This window comes from Vulpes vulpes, chromosome 9, assembly GCF_048418805.1.
Source record: "Vulpes vulpes isolate BD-2025 chromosome 9, VulVul3, whole genome shotgun sequence".
Classification (NCBI taxonomy): domain Eukaryota; kingdom Metazoa; phylum Chordata; class Mammalia; order Carnivora; family Canidae; genus Vulpes; species Vulpes vulpes.
This window is the reverse complement of record NC_132788.1, coordinates 109,222,208-109,250,008: the sequence shown is the minus strand read 5'-3', so window position 1 is coordinate 109,250,008 and position 27,801 is coordinate 109,222,208. Positions and strand designations below refer to the sequence as shown.

Below are 27,801 nucleotides of genomic sequence, written 5' to 3'. Positions count from 1 at the left end.
CCGGGGCTGGCGGCGCGGCCTCGGACCGAGCGCGGGGGCCGAGGGGGCGTCCGGGAGGGGGGAGGGGGCCTCACGAGACCCCTCCCCGCGTCCCGGGCCGCGGCGCTGAATCACCGGCGAGGTATTTGCATCTGAGAGCGATTTGTCACCCGGTGATTTGTCTGCGGGGCGGTGAGCGCGCGGGGGGAGGGGCGGGGCGGGGGAGGCCGCGCGCGGGGAGACTCTTACCAATCGGGTCGGATGGGGGTGTAGACGCGGACTCGGCTGGCGGCTCGGTGAGTCGGCGCGCGGCACAAACCCGGCGGAGCGCGGCTCGGGCCCGGCCGGAGGCCAGCGCGGTCGCGCGGGGCAGGGCAGGGCAGGGCGGGAGGCCGGGCGCGGGGCAGGCGCCCCCCGAGCGGGCCCCGCGGGGTGAGGCCCGGGGCGCGGGGGCCGGGGGCGGCGGGCGAGCGGGGCCGTGCGCCGGGAAGCCCACCCGGGGTCTCCAGAGTGGGGCAGGGCGCGCGGGGGGCGGCCCCGCGGGTCGGGGTCGGGTCGGGTCGGGGTCGGGGTCGGGGTGGCCCTCCTGGCGCCCCCCTCGAGACCCCTCCCGGCTCCGCAGGGCGCGAGGGCGCCGGGGGTCGCGGGCGCGCGCGGGCCCCCCGGGGCGGCAGGAAGTGGCCCCGTGCGCGGGGGGCTGCGCCCCGGCCCTCGTGCGCCTCGGCCCGCGGGGTCCCCGGGGTCCCCAGGGCGCGGGGTGGGGGCGGGGCTGGGGCGCGCTCCCCGCGCGGGCGGCGGAGCCAGGAAGTCCCCCCGGAGCGGACCCGCCGCCCGCGCCCGCGCCGGTGCTGCGGGGATCCCCGGGGAGCCCCCCGCGCCCCGGTGCCCCCGGACACAAAAGCGGGCGCAGGAAGCGCGGGGAGCGCTTTGCCAACCCAACGCTCGGCGCCCGACCCGGGCGGCGGATTTGTCAATAACCTTCCGTTTTGGGTCGCCGGCCGGACGGCGCCCCCCCACCCCACCCCCACCCCACCCCACCCCCACCCCCACCCCATGCAAATCGGTCGCTTTCCAAGAAGCCTTTGAAATCCGGGCTGGGGTTTTTGTCGTCTTATTTCTTCTCTTTCTTCGGTTTTTCTTTTCTCACTTCCTCCGGGCCGCCCCCTCCCGCCCCCAGCCCCCTGCCCAGCGCGCTGCCCCACCCCACCCCCTTCCCTGCCCGAGTGAGGGGCCCCTTTCGCCACCCGCGGGCCCCAGCCTTGCACAACTCTTTAAATAACCGTGTTTTGCAAGGCCCCGGCCGAGCGGGTGACCTCTCTCCGGGAGGCACTGGGGGGAGGGTGTGGCCCCGGGGCCCTCTGGCCCCTGGCGGTCCCCGGCGACCACCCGGCACCCCCCACCCCTGCCTGCTCCCTGCCCGGGAATGCCTCTGCCTTGGGGTTGTCATAAAGTGGGGGTAGGGGCCGAGGACAAAGGGCTCCTGGGGGAGGGGTCTGGAGGGGGGTGGGCGTCGCCAGCTTGGGGTTAATGGCGGCCTGGGGGCCCCAGGCTGGGCCCAGGGGAGCTCTGGGGTTCCCACCTGCCCCCTCCACCAGCCCCAACGTGGAGGCCTGCCCTGCGCCCCTCCCCCACCGGGCGACCCGGAAGGGTCATTAAACCCAGCAGGCCTGGGGGTGGGAGGCTGGGGGGGGAGTGGCTTCCTCTGGCCTCTTCCTTCTGCCCCCCAAAGGGGAGGGGGGACGAGGCCTGGAGCGTTTCCGTGCAGGGGGGGGCTCGTCTTGAAGTTGTCAAATGTGGGGGAGGGGCAGTGGCCCAGACTGGACGGTGGGCCTGAAGTGTCCCCTCAGCACTTCTTGGGGCGGGTGGGGGGTGACCCCCGTCCTGGGAGGGAGGGGAGGCAGGGTGGGGGGCTGGGGGCTGCCCCGCTGCCTCTGAGGACCGACTGCATGGTCACCCCCCAGCACTGTGGGCCCGGAGAGGGTCTTTGTACCCTGAGAGCCCTGCCTCTGCTGGACACCGGGGTCCTCCCCAGACGTGTCCCACCCCCACTTCCCACAGGGGCTGCCCCCGCCCCCCTGCCCTTCCAGCCATCCAGATGGAAGCCCCGGGGTGGTGGGGTCTGGGGAGAAGGCAGCTCCTGGGGCTCTGCCTGGGGAGGTGGGGGGCCCTATGCTGAAGGCTCCCCTGAGGGGGGTCAGTGTCAGCTCAGGGGGTCACCGTGGGGGTCAGGAGGGTGGCCAGCCTGCTGATGGGGCATCCACCAGCTACTCCTGGGGGGTGGGTTCCTGTCTGCCCCAGCAGTAGCTGGGGTCCCTTTGCTGGGTTGGGGCAGCTCCTGTCCCCCCCCCACCCCACCCCCGCCACATCCCAGTGTCCCGTCCCCTTTCCCTGTGATGTGCCATCTGGGGTGTCACGGCCAGGCCTGTTGGGTTCCGCCTGGTTTACTTTACTGTTTTACTGGCGGCCTGGGCGGGTGGGGGTGTGGCCTGGGCTGGGGGGGGGCGGGACGCGTCCTTCTGTCCTGGTGGGGCCCTGCTGCCCCTGAGACCCTGGCCCTCAGGGTTGGTGGTGCTCTGAGGGGACCCCAGGCTGGGGCACAGCTCCTGCACTCTGGGATGTTGGGCCCAGGGGCGTCCCCAGGGGCAGAGGTCATGTGCGGAGGGGAGTGAGGCCGCGACGCCTCCCAGGCCCCAGTTCCCGTCGCAGCCCTGCCTGGAACCCGCTCTGTGCGTCGGCCTCTGACGGCCCATCTGTGGGCCTCAGTTTTTCCTACGTGTAGCATGGGGACCGCCCAGCGCCCCCGTCCCTATGGGGACACGGTGCCTGCCATTGCCGTCACAGGCTTGCTTCACCCCTGCTTGAGCACAGGGGCTGGGTAGGGTCAGGACCCCATCTCCCTTTGGGGCAAAGGCCCAGAGAGGTTGGGGCGCAGGGGTGAGCAGGGTTAGCTGAGGACCTGGATGTGGGGGGCTGGAGGGTCAGTGCAGGGCTGCGGCAGGGGGGTGCGAGCAGCGCCTGGAACTCAGAACCGGAACCCAGAACCCACCTGGTGGCGGGCTGCAGCCAATCGGAGGCCGGGCGCCCGGGCCCCCTGCTCTGTGAAGCAACAATGCAGGGTCTCCGGGGTGTGGGCCGCCCTGCTGTTGGTCTGGGTCGGGACCCCTGGGAGCTCAGGGCAGGCTGACCGCGCTGTGGGGCCTGCTGGAGGGCAGACGGAGGGGGCGGATGGGGACAGCACCGGCTCCCGCCTCCGGGGAGGTGTCCAGGTTTGCCCCCGACGGCAGTGGACGGGAGGGATTTCCCAGAGGCCTGCGTGGGCTGCGCCCCACGGGGAGCCGGGCGGGGTCTGACGGTGTCTCCCGCTGCCCGCAGGCTTCGGCAACCCCGTGGATGAGCCCGCCCGCCGCTGCGAGCCGGCGCCCGGCGTGAGAGGCCGCACCGCTGGCATGCCCTCGGCCTGAGCCCGGCGCCGCCGCCCCCGCCACCCTGCACCGGCCCGGCTCCCCCGAGGCCCCCACGCTGCAGTGCGGCCGGGCCCCCTCCCCGCAGGGGCCGCCCCCGCCGCCCACGTCTGGTGCCCGGGGCGGCCCGGCCCGCAGGGCCATGAAGCTGCAGGCCGTGATGGAGACGCTCCTGCAGCGGCAGCAGCGGGCCCGCCAGGAGCTGGAGGCCCGGCAGCCCCCGGCACCCCCGCCGCCCGCGCCCGCCGAGCTCCCCGCCGGCCCCCCGGCCCGCGCCAGGGCCGCCCCCGACGAGGACAGGGAGCCGGAGAAGGCCCGGATGCAGCGGGCCCAGATGGCCGCCTTGGCCGCGATGCGGGCAGCCGCCGCGGGCCTCGGACCGGCGCCCAGCCCCGGCGGCTCGGAGGACGGGCCCCCCGGCCTGGAGGACGAGGACACGGCCCGGGAAGGCGCTCCGGGCTCACCGGCTGCCGCCGGCCGAGGCAGGGACGCGCCGGGACACGGCGAAGGCGACGGGCACTTTGAGGACGTGGGCTCCGACGGTGACCTGTGAGTCGGGGTCCTAGGGGGCGGCTCTGGGCGCTGACCCCGCCCTCCCGAGGGCCGTGGAGCAGCACGGCCCCTTAGAACTTTCTAGAGGGTGGTGGGCAGGCGAGGGGGTGGTCTGGGTTTCTGGCTTCATTCCGTCCTTAGTGGACGGCCAGGCGTGGCCACGAGCCCTGGTGCCCGGTGGCCCCGGGGAGCCTGCGGGGTGGGCGCTGGCCGGCTCACTGCTGGGCCTCGGGCTGAGAGCTGGCGGGACCCCAGCGGGGTGGTCCTGGGAGGACGTTTAGCCAGCAGAGAAGCGGGCGGTTGTGGGTTGTGATGGAGAAACAGAGAGGTCTGCATGTGTGGGGGTGTCTGGGGCCGCGAACAGCGAGCCTGGCAGCAGGAACAGCTGGTGCAAAGGCCCTGAGGCAGGAACCAGCTAGGCCCCGACTAGGCCCACCAAGGAAGCCTGTGCGGCAGAGGGCAGGGAGGGGTCAGCAGGTGGACGGGGGCTCCGGGCTGCTGGGAGACCGTGTCGAGGGTGGCCCATGTCCCTCACAGCACGTGTTGAGAGGGGGAAACTGAGGCTCTGGCCAGGAGCAGACTCTGCCCCGGGGCTGCAGCCAGCTGGCGCCATCTCCCCTGACCTGTGCCCCTTGCCTGCCCCAGGAAACCCAAATGGGAGGAGGAGGAGGAGGAGGAGGAGGAGCTGGAGGAAGACCTGGAGGAGGACGAGGACGAGGACGAGGAGGAGGAGGACTACGAGGACGAGGAGGGGCTGGGGCCCCTGGGCTCCCCCGGCCTGGGCCCCGCAGCCCTCGTGCCCCGCAGGGCCCCGCCGTCCCAGGCCTTCCGCGGCGACAGTGGGCCGCGGGCGCTGGGGGGCCAGGAGCGTCAGGGAGCCAGCCTGGCCCACACTGGCGGGACAGCCCACGTGGCACCCCCGCTGCAGCCGCCCGACCACGGGGACTGGACGTATGAGGAGCAGTTCAAGCAGGTGTGTGCGCTGTCGGGGGGCGCCCCGCGGAGACGCTGCGCGGGGCAGGAGGCCTGAGTGCCCCAGGGGCGCAGGTGGGGGATGCGAGCCGGGCGGCGAGTTCGGGGGTGCGCGCCGTCTGCGCCTGGAGGACCCAGACCCGCACGACGGGGCTCCAGGCTGGGGAGCTGCCCAGACGGAGGCCACGCGGCCGGACCCGGCTTGGCGTGGGCTGCGGGTGAGCGTGAGGCGCCGCGGGGCGCGAGGGGCAGGGGTGTGGCGAGGGGCAGGGGTGTGGCGGCGCCATCGGAGGTCGTGGAGCAGGGTGGCCTCGGCTTGGTGTGGCTCGGTGCGCCTGCAGGCGGCTCCCGGGGCTGCGGGGGGCGGGGAGGAAGCAGGGCCGTCCCCCGTCCGGGTGCCGTCCCCGCGGGCGGTGCTGTCCCTGCGGGCGGCCGGGGCAGAGGAAGTGGCCGGGCGGGGGACCCTTTGAAGTTGGGCCGAGCCGGGCAGGGCAGATGGAAACCAGATGGCGTCCGGCCGGGCTCACATTCCAGGCTGCGGCCAGCTGGGCCCTGCCCCGACCTCCGGGAGTGGCCGGCGGGGACCCGGCCTCCCCAGCCCCGCGCCCAGCGTCCAGGGCTCCCTGGGCTGCGGACAGGGCTGGGCCGAGAGCCGGGCAGGGGCTGTGGTGCCCCGGGCCAGCCCTGTCGGGGTGGCCGCCTCCCGGAACTGGCTCTGGGCCCCTTGGGGGGCGCTTGAGGCTGCCCGGCGGGGCCTGGGGGCTGGGCTGGGGGCGCAGGACGGAGGGCGCGGGATTCCCCACTCGCCTCGCTTGGGGCACGGCGCCGCGGCCCCGGCAGCCCTGAGAGGTGGGAGCAGGCTGGGAGGACTGGGCTGGCCGCCGGGGGCGGGGGGCGGGGGGGCAGCGCCGAGCTGGCCGGAGGGAGGGACGGCCCTGGTGGCTCGGCTGGGGCGGTGCCAGGGCTGGGTGACAGCCAGCAGACATGGCCTCCTCCGGGCGTGGTGGGCACCCTGCACCCCCTCCTGCTGGACGCTCTGCCCCTGCGTGGGGACCCCGGGCTGAGTGCGGGCGCCCAGACACGGCCCCACCCTGCTCCCTGCCTCAGTGTCCCTCCTCCAGAAGGGGGCACCCGCGGAGCTGGGTCCCCGCTCATCGTACTTTGTGGGTGGGAGACCTGAACCGTGGCACCGAGGGGCGGTCTCCAGTGCCTCGCCCTGCGTGTGGCCCCGGGTCAATGTAGCACGTGGGGCGCGGGGCCAAGTTACAGTGACCAGGTCCCTGAATGTTTACGGGGGGGCCCAGGGTCGCGGGGTCGGAGCTGGTTGGGATCCCTGACCTCCCAGGCCTGCTCTGTGGCTGCAGCTCCTGGGGTCCGGGAGGGTCCGGCCAGGGTCAGGAACCCCTGTGCCGTGGGGTCTTGGGGTCCCCCCAGCACCTCCTGGGGACGTGGCACCCGGCAGCCGCGGGGCAGAGGCATCAGGGACCCGGCTGCAGGGGGCGGTGGGGGCGGCCTCCTGGGTGTGCCACGTGGGTCGCGCGTCGCAGGGGTCGGGGGGGGGGGGGCTGCGCCTGGCACAGAAAGCATCTGGGCAAAGGCCCTGAGGCAGGACTGAGTCGGGCGCGTGTGGAGGCCCGGGGACGGGACGCGGGGGCCCAGGGCCTGTGGGCGGTGGGGGGCCTGCTCTGCGGTGCCCGCGGGATCTCCTTCCTGCCCGCTCGGGGCCGTCCAGCTGCCGTCGCCGCCCCCCCCCCCCCCCCCGCCCAGCTGGCCGAGCACCTGCGTGGCGGCTGTCCACGGGCCCCGTGTTGACTCTGGCGCCTGCCCCGCAGCCTTCCTGGCACGTGGCAGCCCCGCCGGCCGGCCGCCCACTTGGCACCGTCGCTGCCTCTTCCTCCCCAGTCTTGGCAGGGCCCGGGCCCGACTTCCCGCAGACCCCGGTGGCCGGCAGGTTCCGCCGTGGCCCACGGGCCCTGGGCCGGCAGGCTGCTGGCCACGGAAGCTTCCGTGGGTCCCCGGGGACGCGCGCGGACGGAGGCCAACACGCCTGCCGCCTGCAGCCAGCGGGGGCGGTGCTGGGGACCTCGGCCTCCTGGCGTCTGACCTGGCGCCCTGGGGACAGCCCGGTGGCCTCCCGTCACCGCGCCCGGGCTCCAGGGGCGCCGCCGGCCCGCGCGGCCGGGACCTGTGGGATCCTGGGTCTCAGCAGGTCGATGCCGGGAGGGTTTTCAACAGTTTCGTTGGCATCAGACGCACGTGTGCGTAGTTCAGGCGCCGAAGCGGGCGGCTCGGTGGTTTTCACGTCTTCACTGACTTCCGCAGGCGACTCCGGTTTATCTTAGGGCGGTTTTGTCGCCTCAGACGTGAAGCTTTGTGAACGTGCCCATTGCCCATCACCCACCCCCCGGCACCCATGGGCCCCCCACCCTGAGCTCCCGCCCGTCCTGCACGTGTCGCACGCGTGGGCTCACACCCCACAGGGCCTCCTGTGTCGGGTTCCCTCCCTGAGCGCGTGGGCTGGGGTCTGTCCCCGGGTGGCGTGGGCGCTTCGCTCCTGCTCCGGGCGGATGGGCGCGTGGCTATTTACTCACCTGGAGACGACACTTGCTTGTTTACACCCTGGGCGCCGTGAGTCGGTGAGCAGGTGTGCACGCGTCTGCATACACGTGTGTTCTTGGGTCTCGTGGGCCCCTACGCCGGGAGCGGGTCCGCCGGGACGGGCGGTGGCTCCGGGCTTGGCCTCGGGGGGCCCGTCGCCTGCCTGCGTCCCGCGGTGGCCACCCAAGGCTCCCACTCCTCCGCGTCCTCGCCAGCGCTTGTGATCGCGACCGTCCCGCCGTCACGGTGGCACCTCACCGAGGTTTTCGTTTGTGATCGTGTCGGGACGTTTTCCTCATGCCCTTCAAGGTGGCGTCCGTGGCCATGTGCCTCGTGAAGGAGCTCGAGGGCGTGGAGGGGACTGCGGGAAGCGGACCGAGCGAGAGGCCGAGTCCAGGGGCTCCCTCAGGGCGACCACGGGCTCTGCCGCTGCACCCAGGGGCGTGGGAGTCACGGCCGGGATGTGGCCCTGGGGTGCCGAGGGGCAGGCCTGGTGCAGGGACCCGCTGGCTCTAGGGATTGGGGCACGGGGGCCCTTGGCCTCTGGCTGCTTGGTCTGCCGCAAGCCGGTGGGTCCAGGGCCCCGACACGCGGGCGCTTAGCTGGGGACGGTCACCGCGGCCTCCGTCCTTGCGGGGACCCCATCTGGCTCGAGGTGTCGTCTCCCCGCAGCAGCATAGCCCGTGTGGAGGCGACACGGGAGCCTCAGATGCCTTCGCAGCAGGACGCTGGTCCCGTGCGGGGCGTGTTTTGGTCCTTTCAGGGCTGTGGGTGTTTCAGCCACGGGACCAACACAGCTGTGCCTCCTTAAGTCTCCTTTTGATTCCAGAAGTGACGCCGTTGTCACGGGAGGGGAACCCGAGGCGCTGGCCTTCCTCTGGCCGCCTGCGCCCAGGAACGTGCCGGGAGGCGTCGGGGTGCGATGCTCTGGGAGGTGTCACGCCGCGGGTCCGGGTGCCCCCTGCCACCTGGGTTCCCCGCGGGGTGGCCTGCAGCGCGCCCGTCTGTCTCCCCGTTGCCCTGCTGGAAATGACACCACAGTGGACGCCTCTGGGCTCCTGGGGGCTGGGCCCCGGAGGTGGAGGTGGAGGTGGGGGGGAATCGCTGGGGCCCGGGGCTCAGGGCCGGCAGGCGTTCCTTCATCCTCCCTGGAGCCCCCGACGCCCCCAGGCTGCGGACACAGGCACTCCCAGGCCTCAGGGGCCCCGGCTGGGCTGGGGCAAGGAGGCACCGGCTTTGGGGCTGGGGCTTTGCAGGATGTGTAGGAGTGTGCCACACGGTCAGCACGGGCTGACGCCTGCACCCCGGGACAGTGCAGCTGGGACATAAGGGGGGGTCGGGGTGGGCAGACCCGAGGGCAGAGGAAAGCTGGGCTCCGGGGGGGCCTCAGCGGGGTCTGGAGCCGGAGGATGCTTCGGGGCCTGTGACCTGGGCAGGACCAGGGAGGCCGGGGGAAGGGGTTTTCCTGGGGGAAGAGGGTGTTCTGAGCAGAGGGCACGGCCTGGGCACAGGTTCAGAGGTCAGACCTGAGGTCCTGAACCCGGCGACGTGTGTCCCGTGTGCTTGGGCCAGGGGCCAGCTGTGGCGCGGGGCATCCTGCGGGGGCACTTGGGGGACAGGGGTGTTGGGGAGCCCCGGGAACTCCTGCCCGCCCCCCCCCCCGGCAGTGCCCGCCTCATCAAAGCTGCTGCGGCTGCTGGCGCGGAGCCAGAGGGCCGTGGCGGGCTGGGAGGCTGGGAGGGTGCACGGCCGCCAGCCCCTGGCACCATGCCCCCGCCCGTGCCAGCCCTGGGACCGCACTGACTCAGCCGGAAGCACCTTATCTGGCCCCTGCGCCGCCACCAGCCGCCCAGTCACCGCCGCGGGGTCACGGCCGCCGGGGCCTGGCCCCACGCCCACCATCCGCTCCCCACCCGGCGGCTGCTGCCAAGCGCCCGGCCCGCCCCACGCTTTCTAATAACACACGCAGCCGCCGGGGAGGGGTGCCCGCGGGCGGGGCGGCCTCGGTCGTCGGCATCCCGTCGGGGGGCGTGGCTGAGCCACTCGGGCTCCAGGCTGCTGCCACTGCGTGCGGGCGAGGGGGACCCGGGGTGGGCGGGCGCGTGGCCCCGTGTTTCCTGGGGTCTGTGCCCCGCTGGGCCGGGCCGTCCGGGTGTCTGGAGGCTGCGGCCTTCCGTCCTTCCGTCGCCGTAGCAGCCTGTGTGTGCGCCCATGGACGTGTGCACGAGCACCGCGTGTCAGTCCCCACCTCCCGTGGGCGCGTCGGCGTGTGTCCTGGGGCCTGGATGCGAGTGCGTGCCTGGGTGCCCCGCCCCGTGAAGCCTGAGGTCGAGGGGACCCGTCGCCCTCAGCCAGACTCGCCGTGGGGTCCGTGGTTTGCCTGGTTGGCTCCGGGCGAGCTGGGCCTCCGCGCCTGCCCATCCAGGGACCCCGAGGGGCTGCGGGGGAGGGGGAGGGGGCTCTTCCCTCGGGCACCGGGGGTCTGCCGGGGGCGTGCTCTGATCCAGAGGGGCCCTCGGGGACATGCTGGCAGGGCCTGGCCCTGTGCCTCGGTTTCCCTACCTGGGTCAGAGACCCCCACCCTCTGAGTTTCCGGGTTCCTGGGGCCAGCACCCCCACGGCGACGTGTCCGGGCTCCTTCCCATTTTGGACGCGGCCACTGAGCCGGGTTGTGCTCTGTGCTGGGTCAGGGGGCAGCTGGGGCGCGGGTGGGTGGGCACGCGCGGGGGCGGGGCGCGGACCGCCCCTTCTCCAAGCGCCGGGCTGCACGCGGCCAGAGGACAATTGGGGGTCACGGGGTTAAACGGTAACCAGTCTGCCTATTGAAGGCCCAGCGTGGACGCGGCCTTGCCCCGCTGCCCGGGCTGGCAGGGGTCCTGTGGGGCCGGGGGGCATGTGGGGGGCACGGGGGGGCACGGGGGGGCACAGGGGGGACACAGACCTGGCACCGCCCCCCGCCCCGCGGCCCTGCCGGCACCTCACTGCCCGCCCCGACCGGGAGAGCAGGGCACGGAGGACCCAGGCTCCCGGAGGGAAGGTGCCGCGTGCAGGTGTCGTCGTGGGTTCACCGCCGTAGCGCCCTGACCCGATGCAGGTGTCCCCTGAGACACAGGCCGGTGGGCGCAGGACGAGGTGGGGGGTCTGGGACCAGGGACGCGACGGTCCCTCCGAGGGGCAGAAGGGCCCGGCCGTGACCCCCGAGGTGCACCCAGGCCGGGTCCTCTCTGGGCACCGGTGCCCGGCGAGCGGAGCGGCAGACGGGCCGGGCCGGCCCAGGGCGCGGGCGGGTGTCTGGGGCCATTATCTGCCAGCGAGCGAGGGTGTGTCTGTGTTTGTGTGTCTGGCTGGACGGGCGTGTCCATGCTGTGCGGGGACCTCGTCGGGGTGGCCGGGCCGTCATGCCGTGGGGAGGGCCACGCTGCAGGCGAGGCCGGGCGGGCAGGGGCAGCGTGTGTCCAGGCGGAGCGGCCAGGCTGTGTGCCCGCCCCGGGGTGGACGTGGCCCCGGCCGTGTGGAGGTCCAGGTCCGGGGCCCTGTGGGGGTGTCTGCGTGGGGCCTGGGGTCTCGGGGTTTCCCTCCAGGTAGGGCTGTCCATGGGCGTGGGCCTCGCGTGTCCGTCCAGCTGCAGGGGCAGGGAGTGGCTGTGGCCAGGCTGTGGTGTTGGTTCCCCTGCTTGGTGACGCTGCACAGACGTGTCCCCAGGACTCGGCGGGACCTGACCTGGGTCCCCGGGCTCTGGGGGGGTCTCTGGTGGCCCCACACCCCCGTCTGCCCCGCCCGGCCCCCAGCACCCTCTCACCCACCGCTTCTCCCAGCGCCGTGTTCCCGGGGGCAGCAGGTGCCCCCTGCCCGTGCAGCCTGGGGACGGCGCACACGCTCGCCACCGAGTGCCCGATTCCGGGAAGGGAAGTGTTGCCGGAAGCGACTCATTTCCTTGCCCCCCGCCCCCCGGGACTGGAGTGCCCAGCAGAGCCACCAGGGTGGCTGCGGCCGTGCCCCCCCAGCCTGTTTCCCTGCCTGTAAAACTGGGTCACGTCAGAGCGAGCGCTGGCCATTGCCGGCCTTCGTCAGCGCTCCCGGGAGTCGGGGGCCGCTCGTGTGCCCGTGCCCGCGGCTTGGGGTGTGGCCAGGCCTCCCGACAGCGGGCAGGGGTGCAGGCCGGCCCGGGGTGGCTGTGCTGTGACCGGAGAGCCCGGGCAGGTGTCTGCGAGCGTCCCCAGGCCGGGAGGCTGTCCCCGCGCCCCCCAGGCTGCTCGGGGCTCCTGTGGGCGAAGGCGGACGGTCCCTTTCAGAGAAAACCGCACGACGGGATTTAAGTTCCCGGGAGCCAGGCCCCGGCTGCACTTTGTGCGGTGACCCTCGTACCAGATGCCCCCAGGCCGCCACCAACGTTGGATCTGTAATTGCTTGGGTTTTGGGAGAAGGTTCTGGATTTTTTTTAGAATAATTTTAAAAAATATATTTATTTATTTATTTATGAGAGACACAGAGAGAGACAAAGGCAGAGGCAGAGGGAGAAGCAGGCTCCATGCAGGGAGCCCGATGCGGGACTCAATCCCGGGACCCCGGGGTCACGCCCTGAGCCGAGGGCTCACCCGCTGAGCCCCCAGGTGCCCCAGATTCTGGAGTTTTGTCTGTGTGGCCTGAAGCACTTGCCCAGAGGACCCGGGTGCTTGAGGGCGGGGTCGCCCCCAACCCGAGAGGCCCTCGCGGCCTGTCCAGAGGTGCTGGGTCCTGGGTCCCGGGTTCCGGTGTCGCTCTGCAGCCTTAGGTCAGTGCCTCTGTCTCCCGGTGACGTGGCTCCACGGGGACAGTGCTCGTCTGCAGGGGGCCAGGCCTGCGGGCGAGGGGCTCCCACGGCAGATGTGTGGTCCCTGGGCCACTGCTTCCGTGTCCTGCCCTTGTCCTGGGATTGTCCTTCGGCCGCCGGCCTTCCTGGGTGCGCTCTCGGCACTGGACCTGCAGGCCTGGGGTCCTCAGTTTCCCCAGCTGTGACACCACCAGCCCCGTGTGGCCCCGAGGGCGGTCCCCCGAGGTATGTCCTGCACCGCGGGCGCCCTCGCCCACTCCTCGGGGACAATACGGAGCCCTGTCCCACAGGAGGCCGGGGAGGGGACCGCGGTCTGGTGGCGGGCACTTGCCGGGCCCTCGCCGTCATCCGGGAAGCAGCACCTTTAAGCTTCAGCTGCGCGTGGGGCTTTGTGACTCGTTTCTGGAGCTTTTTATTACCCTGTGCCGTGGGCGGCGTGCTGCTGCGTCTTTTCGGGAGGGACCGCGGCCGGCCGGGGGTGCGTGGCCGAGCGGACAGATGTCGCGGCCCTGCCCAGAATCACTTCCCCAATTTCCCGCGAGCCCAGCGGTGCGGCCGCATCTGTGTGGAGGCCGCGCTGACGGGAAGTGACAGGCCGCGGGCCGGGCGGTGCCCAGGGCAGGTGCGCGGGGCCGGCGTGGGCAGCCCGCTCCGTGACCTTCCGTCCCCGCCGCCCGGGCCCGGGGAGGGCGGCCCGCACCCCGTGTCCAGCGCTGGCCCCGCCGCAGGGGCGCCCGCCCCTTTCCGAGCTGCGTCCTGGGAGTTTCCAGGACAGACTTTGTCACCTGCAAACTCCCCGGTGCCCACGGCTCCCAGGCCCGGCGCCCGGCCTCCGCTTCCCGCTCGCCCCAGTGACCCGCACACCGAGGCTCCCCGCCGACGGCAGCCGTCCAGTCCCTGCGCCGCCCTCCCCCGCCTCCCCCCGAGGTGCCCGCTGGGCCTCGTCCATCCGTCCGTCTGTCCATCTGCTCTGAGGTCGCTGTGGGGAGCGGGTGAGAGTGGAGCTTTGCCGTCTGGGGGGCTGTGTGCCCTCGGGGGAGGACCGCGGGCTCCGGGCGTCCGCCTCCCGCCTCGTGTGGCTCTGGGACCGGACGGATAAAGCCCGGGCTGTGGGTGCCCACAAACACCCGCCTCAGTTTCTCCAGGTGCACCGTGGGTGGAGGCCGTGGGGGGTGCCAGCCCGCCCGCCCCGCCCCCGCCCGGCAGCTGTGGGGTTTCTGTGCAGGGGGAAGGCTGGGGTGGCCCCCAGGGACTCTGTGCCCGGCCCACCTGGGGCCCCAGCAACAACGGCCGCGCCTGCTGAGTCATCTCTGTCGGGAGGGGCTCCTGGGGGCTGGGGCGGGGGGGCCGGGGGGCGAGACCCCAGTGAGCCTTGTCTCCTGCCTGCCTCCATGAGTGGCCACCTGCTGTATACCGAGCGCCATGCCCTGCACCCCAGCTGCCGGTGCTGCCCTCGGGGCCTGGTGTGGGTGGGAGATGGCAGGGAAGCAGCCGGCGCAGGACAAGCTCAGGGTCGGCCACCACGTGAGGGTGCGGGGGGGCCTCCCTGGACGGGCTGCCCGGGCCTGGGGTCAGGAGGGGGAGCCCAGCCAGTGCACAGGCCCCGGGGCGAGGCCTGGGGCGCAGCAGAGCGATGCCGGGGAGGATGACCCGGGGGTGCTGGACGGGGAGCAGCCCCCGGGGCCTGCACCCGACGGCAGGACCCTGGGCTGTGTCCTGAGACCAGTAGGAGCCGCGGTCAGCTCTGGGGCAGGAGACACGCGACGGCGTCTGCATGTAGAGATGAAACCTCCTCGGACACCCCCGGGCGGCTGCAGGGCGGACGTGGCGTCTGGTTTACTGTTCTGCTCGCTCTCGGGGCTTTTCACTCGGCTTTCAGGGGTTTCTATGGTGGAGGCAACCCTGGCGCCCATCAGCAGGAGGACGGGCAAACACAACACGTCCCCCACGCACGGCCACATCCCTGGGCCGCCGGCAGGAGCGAGGTGCCCACGCGCCACGCTGGGGACCTACCCCGAGCCCCCGACACTCAGGGAGGGAACCAGACGCAGGAGGCCCCACAGGTGTGAGTCCACGTGTGTGACACGTGCAGGACGGGCTCGTCCACGAGCGGGGAGGGGGTTCGTGGGGGCCGGGCTGGGGGGCTGGGGTTGTTTGCAGTGATGGAATGTTCTGGAATCACACAGGTGGCGGCTGCAGGTCCGCGAACACGCTCAATGCTGCTGAAACGTTCACTTGAAAATGGTGAATTCTGTGTCACGCGACCCTCCCCTCCATGAATAAGTTTTTCTCCCGATCCAGGGGGAAAGTGGGTGGATTTAAAGCCCCGGGTCGCTGGGCAGCCCTGCTCCGAGAGCGTCGGGCCCTGGGCCTTGGACCCGCTGCCCTCCCCCAGGGCTCCTCCGCGCGCCCCCTGCCCGGCCCTCCCGGCTTCGTTGACATCCCCTGATTTTGGTTGGCGTCTCCAGCTGGTCAGGGCAGCGGCCGCCTCCTCCCGGCGGAGCCCTGGACTTTGGAGCCACCCGGGTGGCAGGAGGGGGCCTGAGCAGACACCGTTAAAGGGGCAAAGGTCGTCCTGGGGGCCCCGCAGGCGGGCGCTTGCTTTCCAGTGGGGGCCCTCGGCCTTGGGCCGGACGCGGGGGCCGCTGGGAGCCGCACAGCGGTGCCCGGGGCGGGGGGGCTGGCGGCGTGACCTTCTGGGGGCCCAGTCGTGCCCTCCCCACGTGGACGCGCCGCCGAGCCGGGTCCCTCCGTCGGGGCTGTGCTGGTGGCCGTGGCGCCGCCTCCCGCCGTCCGTGCGGGGGTCTGGGTGGGCTCCGGGCCCGGGTCTGCGTCTCCGCAGGGGGCTGCAGGGTGAGCGCCCCCACCCCACCCTGGCCTGCACCCGACCCGGGCCGCCAGGAGATTGCCCGCGGCCCAGACAAAAATGCTCCTCCCGCCGCAAACAAGAATTTCCTGTTTGCCCTCCTGCTCTGGGAGGGTGGGAGGCGGTTATCTGGCCTCGGCCACTACCTGAGCCTTATCTGCGGCCGCTCACATGGGCTGGGGGGCTGCCCCTCGGGGCGCAGCGGGGGGAGGGGGCGGCCGCCCGAGGGGTCAGGTCCTCGCGGGGGCAGGAGGGCGACGGGACACGGGAGCCGGGGCTGCCGGGCAGGGGACGCGCTCAGGCTGCCGGGAAAGCCCCTGTGGCTGTCAAGTGCGGTGACTGCGGCCTTGGGGTTACCCACTCTGTGCCTCAGTTTCCTTTTCTGTGAAGCGGGAGGCGCTGGCTGGGGGAGGAGCGACACACGTCGGCCCAGCTGTGGCTGTGAGGCCCCTGACGTTGTGCATCGTGCCCGAGGGGCAGAGGGGCCTGCAGGGGCGCCCCCCGGGGCCAGGGAGGGACACGGTTGCCCCCCTGCTCCTGCAGGAAAGCTGGGGCCTCCCACCCAGGCTTGCACGCCCGATGCCCATCCTCGAGGTCCTGTGCCCGTTCCACGGGTGAGCAGACCGGCGTGGCGGCGGCCGGGTGGACGCAGGGCGGGTCGCGCAGGTGGCGGCCTCCAGCCCCCCGGCCTCGCCCAGAGCGGCTGCGCATGACGGATTTGGGACAGGACGAGGGCCCATCCCCGTGGTGCCCCCAGAAGCCTAAAGTGAGCTGAGCGCCACTGCTTTTTCTTTTTTTTTCAAAGATTTTATTCATTTATTCATGACAGACACAGAGTGAGGCAGAGACACGGGCAGAGGGAGCAGCAGGCTCCACGCAGGGAGCCCGGGTCTCCAGGATCAGCCCTGGGCCGAAAGCGGCGCTAAACCCTGGGCCACCGGGGCTCCCATGCTTTTTTTTTTTTTTTTTTTAAGATTTTTTTTTTTTATTTGGGAGACACAGAAAGGGAGAGAGACAGGGAGAGAGACAGAGGGAGAAAGAGGGGGAGATGCAGACGCCCCGAGGAGCAGGGAGCCCGATGCAGGACTCGATCCCAGGACCCCAGGATCATGACCCGAGCCACAGGCAGACGCTCCACCCCTGAGCCCCCAGGCGCCCCGTCCACTCCTTTATTAACCACCTGCTGTGTGCCCAGTTCTAGACGTTGGGAGCGGAGCACATGGAACCTCTGACGTGCTCCTGGGGATCCTGCGGGTCCTGGGGCTCATGGGGGCCCGTGGGCGGGCAGGCCGGTGACCAGGCCGGTGTGTCCACCATGCACGTGAGAAATGGCCCGCCGCCCATGCACAGGTTCCACGCGAGAGCCGTGAGAGCCACGGGGTGGGCGGGGCCGTGACGCCCGCTGGGCAGGTGTGGCGCTCCAGGTGGGAGGGACACCAGGTCCCCCAGAGATGGGGCCGCGGCGCCCGTCAGGTTCTAGAAGCAGAAAGAGGTCTGGGCAGAGGGTCTGACGGGCACAGGTGGGTGCGGGTGGGCATGGGGGGCTGGGGGCGCCTGGTGTCATGAGGTCAGGCAGGAGCCGGAGCAAAAGCCCGTGACTGTGATCGGAGGGCCCCGCACGCAACCCAGGGAAATCAGGCTGCGGGGTCAGGGAGTGGGGTGGCCCGGGGGCGGGGGGCTTCCGGAGGTTTCTGGGTCGCCAGCCTGGGTTCGTGGCTGTGGCAGGCGACCAGTGTCAGCCTGAGAACTCTGGCCGGATGGAGGCCGGGACGACCTGGAGCCCCCAGGGGCAGGACAGCGGCCCGCCGGCCTACGGGGAGTCTGGATGCTGTCCCCCGTGCCCCGGGGCCACTGGCCAGGGCGGGACACCTCCTGCAGGGAAGCGGAACTGAGGGCCGGGGCCCCATAAAGCTGGGGTGGCCTTTACTGCCCGTCTTTGTTGTCGGCTGCCCAGGGCGACAGCCTCCCGGGCCACACAGCCCCCTTTATGGCCTCAGACAATACCCTGCCCCACGGGGCTCTGTCCACCCGCCATTTGGCCGGGGGGTTAACACCTCTGCCCCGAGCCAGGTGCTCCCGCTGCCGGGTCTCCGTCCTGTGCCTCAGTCTCCCCCTGGAACGTCGGGTTCAGGACGCCTCCGGGAGCTCAGGGTGAAGATGTTGTGTTAAAGCACCGACCCGACCCGATAGCAGGAAAGCTGGGGCTGGGGCGGGCACTGAGCCCAGGGAAGGTTCCGGAAGGGTGGACCTCCTCCACTGCCGAGCCCCCCGAGCTGGGATCTCAAGAGAGGCGTTGCCCTGTCAGGGGGGCCTGTGTCCACTGACCCCTGGCGAGTGTCCCGGGGCAGCCGCACGACCACCGCAGGGGGGGGGGGCGAGGGGGCCGTTCCTGGGGCCGCAGGGAGCATCCTCATCCCCTGGTCCTCACGTGGTCCTTGGTGGCTATGTCTCTTCTCCCACAAGGACATGGGTCATCGGGTGGGGGGGGGGGCGCCTGCGAAGACCCCGATTCCAGATAAGGTCTGGGCCCGGGGTCGGGGAGGCGGGCTCCAGGGCACCTGCCGCCTCTGATCCCTCGGCCCAGCCTGGACCCCACTCAAGTCCTGGGGTTCGCCCAACGACTATTTATTAAGCAGCTGCTAGTACTTGACCCCTTCTGGACGCTGGTGACCAATGGCGAGGTCCCTCGCGTTCCGGGGGGCGGGGGGCGTGGTGCTGGACGGGCGGGGGGGCGGGTGGGCCGTGTGGGCAGGAGCAGCCCGGCGCGGGGCAGGGGCGGGTGGACGCCCCCGGGAAGGTCCACCTGCAGGCCACACACCCCGAGGCGGGGGCATCGGGGCCTCCCTGACCACCATAAATCAGCGCAGGAATGCGGCCGGCCAGCCTGGCCGGGGCAGGGCAGGGACAGAGCCCCGACCACCCGGCAGGCCCGCGGCCCCGCTTTGTCTCCAGGCCGCGGGTGGGGGGACCCAGAGCCGCCCCACGGACCCTGCCTCCCTGGGTGTGGGGTCGTGCGGGCGGCAGGAGCCGGGTGTCCGCGTGCTCTTGGGCCCGAACAGCCCGGTGTTTGGTGGTTTCAAGGCCCCCCCCTGCTGCCCATCCTCTAGGCTCCTTCCCCAGGGCTTAATTTAAAGGTTGCTGTTTGCTGCGTGTCCCCCCCTGGCCCCGCCCGCCTGCCCCTGGGAGCTGAGGGTCACTGGGTCGTGGGCCCCCCACCCCCAGAGCAGCGACGGGCCAACCCCAGCCACCGTGCCCAGGGCAGGGGGCCCCACGCGCCCTGGCTCTGGGTTCGTGCCCCCCTCCGGGCCTGTGTCCTCACCCACAGCACGCAGCCCCCTCCCGGGAGCGGGAGCAAGTGTGTGACTCAGGGGACAGCCCCCGCCGCGCCCGCTGCTTGGCAGTTACCTGCCCGGGCGCTGTTTGTCTCTGCTGAGCCCCGTCCCCTGGGTGGCTCCGGGGACCCGTGAACGAGGCCTCGCTCTGGACGGGGTCTCTGCGGACGCCGCTGGCTGGGAGCTCGCAGGCGGTGGCGGGTCCCGCAGGACGGAAGGAAGCGTGCGAGGCGGGGGCGGACGCCGGCCCCAGTGGGGGGAGCGGGGACACCGCCCCGGAGCCCCCGGGAGCTCGGCCCCACGGGCCCTCCAGAGCCGCGGGACAAGAAGGCCGCGTTCCCGTGGCCGCGGTGGTGACGCTCGCGGGGATCCCAGTCGTTGCGGGAGGTGGGGATGGGCTCCCCGGGCTTGGCGGGGCCTCAGCGTCCTCGCTGCCTGTGTGCGGCAGCCCTGCCCTGGGGACACGGCGCCCGCACCCCAGCTCTGGCGCTAACTGCCCCGTCCCCCCGACCCCGCAGCTCTACGAACTGGACGGGGACCCCAAGAGGAAGGAGTTCCTGGACGACCTGTTCAGCTTCATGCAGAAGCGAGGTGAGGCCCGCCCACCTGGTCCCGGTCGGTCCCCGCGGCGGGAGGGCGGGTCCTTGGGTCCCGGCGGTGTCTGCTGCCCAGGCCCAGCTCCAGGGTCCCGAGGGCCGCCCGGACGGCAGGGGCCGCCCTCGTGGCCTAGAGACTGGAGCTCCCGCGGCTGGTGGTGCCACGTGCGGCCCCAGACCCCCTGCGCCCCCTGCGGTCCCCCTCCGGGCGGCTCCCCGACTATGCTGCCTGCTGGGCTGGGTTTATCAAGTGCCACCTCCGGGGCCCCTCGTGCCCTCCATTCCCCTGGGTCTGGGGGTGTCCTGGCGGGGAAACTGAGGCCCAGAGAGGACACCAGGCAGCCGGGAGGGTCCCCACGGCCTCAGCCTGGGCCCAGGGCTGCTGGGGAGCAGAGGGATGGGGGTTCTAGAGGCAGCCACTGCGGGGCGGGGTGGGGGGCTCAACCCTCTGAGCAGAGACGCCCCTCTGGGGGAGTTGCTACAGCTCCCACGGCTCAGGGAAGGAAACTGAGGCCCGGCAAGGGGACGAGTGCTCTGAGCCCTGGAGGCAGGAAGGGGCGGGGCGGCCGGGGTCCACTTGGGGCCACTGCAGGGGCGGCTGCTTTGTCCAGGGCCCCGCCGCCCCGCCCTCTCCAGCCGCCTCTGTAAACACAGGCCCAGCAGCCGGAAAGGAGGGAGATGGAAGGGGAGGGGCGGCCTCGCATTAACCCCTCCCGCGCCGGAGGGGCCCGTGGGGGGGCTTATCGCTGGGAGCACTCGCAGCCCGCGCCTGCTGCCCACCGGGTGCTCGCAGAGATCCGCCCCCACCTCTTTATCGGCCCATCACACCTGCCAGAGCCCCCACCCCCACCCCGCGGGGACACTGAGACCCCAGGCCCGGAGCCCACCCCTCCTGCCCTAGATGGGCGGGTGCGCTAGGGGTTCAGGGGGTAAGGTGAGCTGGGGGGGGTCGGGGGCAGGCACAGCAGCTGGTGACCACTTGGGGCTCTGAGGGTCGGAGGCCAGCCGGGCCGCCCTGGACCGCAGGGAGCACAGACTCCTACACATGCGTCAGAACCCAGCCCCAAGTGCCCCCCTCACTTCTCTCGTCTTGGACCCTCGCTGCCTGTAACTGGCAGCCTGGGGGGGGGGGCTGAATGTCTGTACATGCCCCCACTCCAACCCCCACACCCCAGGTCCTGCGCCCCACAAGCCCTCTTCAGTCCAGAGGGTCAGTACATCTTCCCTCACATCACAAAGGGCCTCCTCCCGTTGGGGGCCTGGAATGTGGGAGGGGTCCCACCGACGCCCCACCCTCCTGCTGTTTCCTTGAAGACCTCCCCACCCTTCCTTATCGCCCGCGGCCCCCGGCCCCCGACCTCCCTCCGCGGTGCCTCTGCTCCCGCCCTGCTCCTTCTGTAAACATCCGACCAGGCCTGGCCGCGGAGCCAGGGCGCGGGGTCCCCGGAGGATCTGTCCTGATGCAGAACCCGCCCCTGTGCCCCCCCACCCCCATGTCGGGTTCCCCGCTCTCCCTCTTGGGCTGACAGACGGGGGTGGGGGTCTGAGGTCCAGCCCCCTCCATCCTCCCAGGTCGTCCTCTGTTAGTGGGGCTTTGAAGCTGGGAAAGGGCAGGAGGTGACACAGACTGTTCACCCTGGGGGAGCAGGTGTCGGGGACCCGGAGGGTGAGGGTTGGGGGCACGGGTGGGTCAGGGGGTACAGGTGGGGTAGGAAGCGGCCCACTGCCCCACTCGCTAAGCTGTAAGGGGGATGACGGAGCTCTGTCCCCACGGCAAAGTGCCCCGGGGACGCGGGCGAGCGAGCAGTTTGGTGACATGGGAGCCGGCGAACAAAGGCTGCTCCGCGTGTCCCCAGGTCGGCAGCCTGTCCCTGGCTCCGTGCCCCCGGGTGAGATGAGCACTGAGCAGATCCCGCTCTCTCGGGGGGGCTCCCAGCTGTAGCTGCAACCCCAGGAGATGCAGGCGACGTCAGGGACGGCGGTGGTTGTCATGACCACGCACTCCTGGCATGGGGGGATGGTGGGGATGCTGCTCAGCCCCCCAGCGCCCAGGACGCCCGTGTCCCTGAGTCGGGAGAGACCATTCTCTGGATGGGCGTGTTGTCTGTGGACTTGGCATCTGCCACCTGTAGGGTTCCGCACCCCCCCCCCCGGGGCAGCTGGCAGCGCCCTCACTCACCCCCGCGCCCTGCCCCTCCCCTGCAGGGACGCCCGTGAACCGCATCCCCATCATGGCCAAGCAGGTGCTCGACCTGTTCATGCTGTACGTGCTGGTGACGGAGAAGGGCGGCCTGGTGGAGGTCATCAACAAGAAGCTGTGGCGCGAGATCACCAAGGGCCTCAACCTGCCCACGTCCATCACCAGCGCTGCCTTCACCCTGCGGACCCAGTGAGTGCCCGCCCTCGGCCCGAGGAGGGGAGGCCACTCTGGGCAGGAAGGACAGGGCGGGTGAGGAGGAGCCTGGGGAGGAGCACAGGGAGGAGCACGGGGAGGAGCATGGAGAGCAGCTCAGGTAGGAGTGTAGGGAGGAGCGTGAGGAGTGCAGGGAGGAGCACGGGGAGGAGCACAGGGAAGTGCAGGGAGGAGTGTGGGGAGGAGTATGGGGAGAAGTGCCCCCAGGACGTTGGGGGGGCTCAAGGAATGAGGACGGGGATTAGTGAGGCGGCCCTGGCGTCGGGGGTGCGTCCTGGGGCCAGATGCTGAGAGGGGGACACGGGGAGCCGGGCGCGGCTGGAGCGCAGACCGCAGGTCTGAGGCCGGGGAACGAAGCCGGCGGCACGCGGTGGGCGGCCCGTGGGGGCCCGGGGGCGCCGGTGCCATCCTGCCCCACCCGCGCAGGTACATGAAGTACCTGTATCCCTACGAGTGTGAGAAGCGCGGCCTGAGCAACCCCAACGAGCTCCAGGCCGCCATCGACAGCAACCGGCGGGAGGGCCGGCGCCAGAGCTTCGGCGGCTCGCTCTTCGCCTACTCGCCGGGCGGCGCCCACGGCATGCTGTCCTCACCCAAGCTGCCCGTGCCCTCCCTGGGCCTCGCCGCCAGCACCAACGGCAGCTCCATCACCCCGGCCCCCAAGATCAAGAAAGGTAAGCGTCGGCCGGGCCCTCTGCCCTGGCGGGGACGCGGGGACGCCTCCGTCTCTCCGGGTACCCGGGGCGACCCCCGCAGACGGGACCAGTTAACCCCACGGCGGGCGCACGCGCTAACCCGCGCCTCCCCTGCCCGAGGGGCTGACACGTCCCCGCCCGCGCCCGCGGCACAGGACAGCCGGTTGCTGTGTCCCTCCCTCCGCTCGCCGTGCAGCAGGTGCCGTCACCGCGCGGTGCGGCCCGTCACACTGACCCTTCGCCCTCCGCGACACTAGTGCTCGCCGCCCCCTCCCGAGCCCAGCTCTCCGGGGCGGCCTGAGTATTCAGGGGGACCCTGCGGCCCAACACTGGTCAGATCGCAGCCCGGCAAGGTCGTCGTAGCGCCTGCTCCTTCGGTGCTCTGGGCCTCGGTTTACCCACCGCACGCCTGGGTTGCTCAGTGATGCCCACGGGTGCTTAGCGGGTGTCCACGGTGCGTGAGGCTCCGCGTTGGAGCCGGGGCGACCGTGGCGGGGAGAGTGAGAGCCGGGTGACCTTGGAGCCGTGCCGGGCCTACGTGGATGGGTCCCCCGGGATCCTGAACAGGCGGCATTGGAGTGTGACCGGGACAGGGCACTTCAGAACCTCCGGCAGGGGGCCCGGTGTGGGTCGGACCCAGGCCACATGGCCAGACGCGCGAGGGGCAGTTGGGGAGGGAAGGCGCAGCGGGTCACGGGTCGCAGTGGGCTGTCGGTTTGCAGGGCCGGGAAGGGTGTGTGGGGCGGGGTCTGGAGCCGGGCTGCCCGGGGCCCTCACCCGTGCCGTGGGGGTCGGGGGCCGGCTCGGCCTTCCTGGGTGGGAGGTGTTGAGTGTGTCACAGGACACGGTGGAGGGATCCCTGGGTGGCGCAGCGGTTTGGCGCCTGCCTTTGGCCCAGGGCGCGATCCTGGAGACCCGGGATCGAATCCCATGTCGGGCTCCCAGTACGTGGAGCCTGCTTCTCCCTCTGCCTGTGTCTCTGCCTCCCTCTCTCTCTGTGACTATCATAAATAAATAAAAATTAAAAAAAAAAAAAACAGTACACGGTGGAGCCCGGATGCTCGGGGTGTCACTGTGTGCGTCCTGTGCCGCCGCGGGCTCGCTGGGTCACAGTTGCCGCCGTGCTGTGTTCTGAGGCTCCTGGGGTGGCCGCGGTTTCTCACACCCCGGGCCTCACGGGGCTTTGCACGCTGGTGCCGTCCCGGGCGCCCCGTGCACGTCCCCGCCTCGGCTTGCAGACAGGGCCCTTCTGGCCACCAACTCCTCTTCTCTCCCGTCCAGAGGAGGACGCCGCCATCCCCATCACCGTCCCCGGCCGCCTGCCCGTGTCCCTGGCGGGTCACCCCGTGGTGGCAGCCCAGGCGGCGGCAGTGCAGGCGGCAGCAGCGCAGGCAGCCGTGGCGGCTCAGGCGGCGGCCCTGGAGCAGCTCCGGGAGAAGCTGGAGTCTGGGGAGCCTCCCGAGAAGAAGATGGCCCTGGTGGCGGACGAGCAGCACCGGCTCATGCAGCGTGCACTGCAGCAGAATTTCTTGGCCATGACGGCCCAGCTGCCTATGAGCATTCGCATCAACAGCCAAGGTACCAACCCAGCGCCCACACCCTCCGCGCCTCCTGCCCGAGTCACGGGTAAGGGCCTCGTAGTCAACCTATGTAAAGAGTGCCTACGAATCAATAAGAAACAAGAGAGATAAACTGGATAGAAGGAGTGGGCCGCTGGGACCCGTAGTGAATTCACCTGGAAGGCCGAGTCAGGCATCCGCGAGCTAGCGAGGGGATAGAGCTCCCCCCCGTCGGAGTTCGGCGATATCGAATCCTGCTCAGGATCTGGGGAAAACGGGCCCCCCGAGTCCTGCCGGCCAGAGAAACACTAATCTCAGGCCCACAGGTTGTTCTTCCGTGGGTTTCTGGAGCACCCACTGTGCGTGCGCGGGGCGGGCGGCAGAGCGGGTCCTCGCACCCGTGGGCTGATGGCGCGGTGCCTCTCGTTCCCGCAGCCTGCGACAGCCGCCAGGACCCCGCGGCGAACCTGGGCAGCCCCAACGGCAGCAACAGTATTAGCATGTCGGTGGAGATTAACGGGATCATGTACACAGGTAGGAGCCTCCGGCCGCGGCCGCGGGCGCTCGGCCCGTCAACGCAGGGCGCCGGGGGGCCCGGGTCGCGCGGGCTCTGCTCCCCGGGAGGCCAGAGAGAGTCGCTGGCGTAGGCGCGTGTGCAGCGGGGCCCTAAGTTAGGGGCCTTTGTTCCGTGGCTGTCCCGCGGCCCCAGGGTTCCTTCTGGTGTGCCGGGCGGGCTCAGCGCTCGGGGCGGCCCGTGGTCCTGGCAGCCACGTGACGTGTGTCTCCCCTGTCCCCGCACTAGGAGTGCTGTTTGCTCAGCCACCCGCACCCGCGCCACCCTCAGCTCCCGGCAAAGGCGGCGGCGGCCGCGGAGGCAGCGGCGGGACCTGCAGCAGCGCGGGCAGCCAGGCCGGGCCGGCGGGGCTGTCCACACCCGCCACGTCTTCTACCTCAAATAACTCATTGCCTTAACCGCACCGCTCCCCACCCGCCCCCGCCGCCCCGGGGAGCCCGCCGGGCTGGGGGGGCGAGGCGGGCCGCAGGGCCGGGCGGCGGAAGACACGGGTGGGGAGGGCAGGGATCCACAAAGGAGCCACAGCTAACGCCAAAAAGAAAAGAAAAAGAAATATATATATACATATATATATATAAAGAAAATTTAATAAAACAGGGGAAAACCAAGGAACACTTGAATTACTCAGGTTCGGACATTGAGAGACGTGGATTGTGAGATCAGCGAAGGAGACCGGAGGAGCGAGGGGCGTGTTTCTGGGGCCGCGGCCCTGCGGGACCAGCTGCCGGGCCGGGGCGTGCGGACCGGTCCCCGTGGAGGCCGATCCTGTTTACCTCATACATCTCTGCACTGTGCGTTTTCATTTTTGTGTTTTCTTTTTTTTTTTTTTCCATTCATCACACACTCACCACACCCAGCTCCTTGTGTTGAATGAACCCCTGAGCCAAGATCAGCTGAAATTTTTTTTTTCTTGTTGCTTTTGAGAACTTTTTTTTTTTTTATTTTTTATAAGGAACAGTGATACTCAAGATCTATAGGGTTTTTAATAAGAGGTTTCGGGGTTTTGTTTTTGTAAATAATCTATTTTATTCTTGGGGGAAGGAATCAAACCTTAGGGAAAGGATATATATATCTATATATTTGCGTTCATTCAGGGAAACTGGACTTGAAAAAGCAAAAAAAAAAAAAAAAAAAAAAGCCGAAAAAGAAAAGTAAGACCCTTTCTATATTTCCCATGACTGATTTGGGTTCCTTTGTGTGTTTCCTGTGGTGTGGTGGGCGGCTGGCAGGCGCAGGCCACGCCGGGCCAGAGCCAGGACAGGTGATGAACTCAGGTGCTATGGGCGGGGCTGGGGGTCGGGATGGGGGTGCAGGCGGGGGCACCTGGGGGGTCTCCCTCACTGTGCTCGTGTGCTGCCCCCCCCAGACTGGAAGTCTTAACGGGAGAGGAGGGGGCTCCACCCGTCGGCCCCAGGCTCCTGTCTCAGGGATGAATGTGGCCTGGGGACGCTCGAGGTTACCCGTGCGGGGGACGCGGGGGACGGGTGAGCCGGGCTTAGCTCAGGGCCAGGTTTTGGGGCCGCGGCATCCCGAACACCCCCCACCCCATCGTCTTCTCCTTAACTGTCTCTTCGTTCTCTCTCGGCCCCGCTTGCTTGGGGCCACAGCTCCCCGCGGTGACCAACTGGACACGGCGCCCGCCCCGCTCGACCCCGCTCAACCCCGCGGTCCTGGTTAGAGGTTGGTGTGAGGGGGACACCGCGGGGCGCCCGGGGGGCTCCTGGCAAGGCCGAGGCGCGGGGGCAGGTGCATGCTGCTGCGCTGCCCTCGCGGGTCCCTGCTCCTCGCCGTGCGGGGGTCCCATGGGGGCTCCGCTGTCCCTGGGGCCAGCCTGCCAGCTCTAATTGGGCCCAGGAGCCCGGCCTCGCTCAGGGGCGGGGGGGCAGTGCCCACCTGGCGGCCTCCCTGCCACCCCCCACGAGGCCGCCTCCTGTCGCCCGGGAGACCTGTGGGGGGAGGGCCCAGGCCCACATCCTTGGGAGGGGGCCCCTCTCTCTGGAATCTCTCAGATCGTGGGCACCCCACAGCCCCCTCCCGGGAGCGGGCGGGAAGGAACGCTGTTTCCTCCCCGCTCTTCCTTCTGGAAGGTTCTGGCCTTCCCTCGCTCACTGCAGCAGCACAATCATTGTGGGGGGGGTCTCCACACAGCGAAGCCCCCCGGGCCTGCTGCCTTCAGGGCTTTCCGGGGCGGGAGTCTGCAGCACGTTTCTTTCTACCTCAGGTCTGACTCGATGCCAAACCCCCGCCCCAGCCCAGGGCGTCCGTGCGCACCGCCCTGCCCAGCCCGTCGGGGTGTCGCGTCCTGGGGGCGCGGGCGTCCCGGCTGGAGCTCAGGGTGTCCTGCCGAGCGGCGATGAGTGTAGGGGCGGCCTCAGTGCCCCCCGCAGCCCCTGCGGCTCCGCCCCCGGGCGTAGGGAAGGGGCGGCCTCTGGGGGCCGTCAGGACCCCCCCTGCAAACTGGGGGATGGGGTCGGGGCGGCCTGTCCGCCCTTGGCTTGTGCGCTGTTCATTCCCAGGCAGGTGGCGCTTTGCAGCACAGCGAGGGCGGGGACCCCAAACTCAGGGTGAAGAGGAGCCCCCGGGGCTCCCCTGCTGGCAACCTTGCTTCCAGAATCTTCCGCGTGACCCCCTGAGCTGGGGGCTGGGCTGTCTGGGGCCGGGCGGCGGGTTAGTGTCCATAGTTCTGCATTTCTACACCACTTTCCCGCTTTTATCACTTTTGCTCACTTTGTCCTCCCCCCTCCACCCCCCTTAATTTTGCTTTTGCATTTTTTTTTTCCTTGGCAAACATGAACTCAGCCTTTCATTCCTGACATGTGAAATTTCAGGTTCTCTGGGGTTTGTCAGACGGCGTGGGTGCTGCGCCGGGACTCAGGTTAACGTGAAAAAAACTTTTAAAATAAAAGGTTTAAACGACTCTACCTCTGGCCGGGCCTGGCCTGTCGCGCCCTGGCCATGGCGGGGCAGCCTGTATCGATTTCAGTTTTTGCAGAACATTCAGGTATTAAAAGGGAAAAAACAAAAAAAACAACAAAAAAAAAGACAAAAGACCTAAAAAAAGAAAACCATAAAAAAAAGGAAGAAAAAAAAGGTGTGTGATTTTGAAATTTAAAAGAACACTGAAAGTTTACATTTTATAACATTATTATGCAGATTGTATTTAAACTTCAGAAATATTTAAGACAATTGTAACCCTGTAAAGCTGATGAGATATTAAAACAAAACACTTCTGACAGAAGAGGCCTCCTGTGGTGGATTTTTGGGGTGTGGGTCCAGGTGGCAGTGGGCACAGGGGCTGACCCCCCCACGCCCCGGGGGACAGGGGCAGGTCTGGGGACATCCGAGGGGTCACCCTGCGGGGCTCTTGGCGTGGATGGGTGCGGCTGGGGATGCC

At 70.1% G+C, this 27,801-nt stretch overlaps 1 protein-coding gene across 3 annotated transcripts; it reads left to right on the top strand.

The window, feature by feature from the left end:
* Positions 1-27,645, top strand: ARID3A (AT-rich interaction domain 3A). Of its 3 annotated transcripts, none has more exons than XM_072722059.1 (9): positions 1-121; positions 3,352-3,989; positions 4,638-4,965; positions 19,089-19,161; positions 21,372-21,555; positions 22,006-22,253; positions 23,556-23,852; positions 24,269-24,367; positions 24,636-27,645. In XM_072722059.1, the coding sequence occupies exons 2-9, from the start codon at positions 3,583-3,585 to the stop codon at positions 24,803-24,805; spliced, it is 1,806 nt and encodes a 601-aa protein (XP_072578160.1). In that variant the 5' UTR covers positions 1-121; positions 3,352-3,582; the 3' UTR covers positions 24,806-27,645. The 3 variants fall into 3 exon arrangements, with proteins under 3 accessions (XP_072578160.1, XP_072578161.1, XP_072578159.1); XM_072722060.1 differs by lacking the exon at positions 1-121 and adding an exon at positions 199-275; XM_072722058.1 differs by lacking the exon at positions 1-121 and adding an exon at positions 298-411.
* Positions 27,646-27,801: the final 156 nt, after the last annotated feature.

What these genes read in the sequence shown, in the direction of transcription:
- ARID3A (XM_072722059.1), top strand. Translation starts at nt 3,583, where the DNA reads ATGAAGCTGCAGGCCGTGATGGAGACGCTCCTGCAGCGGCAGCAGCGG. An exon ending in ATGAGGAGCAGTTCAAGCAG is followed by an intron (nt 4,966 to 19,088) that starts GTGTGTGCGCTG and finishes CCGACCCCGCAG; the next exon opens with CTCTACGAACTGGACGGGGA. An exon ending in GCCTTCACCCTGCGGACCCA is followed by an intron (nt 21,556 to 22,005) that starts GTGAGTGCCCGC and finishes CCACCCGCGCAG; the next exon opens with GTACATGAAGTACCTGTATC.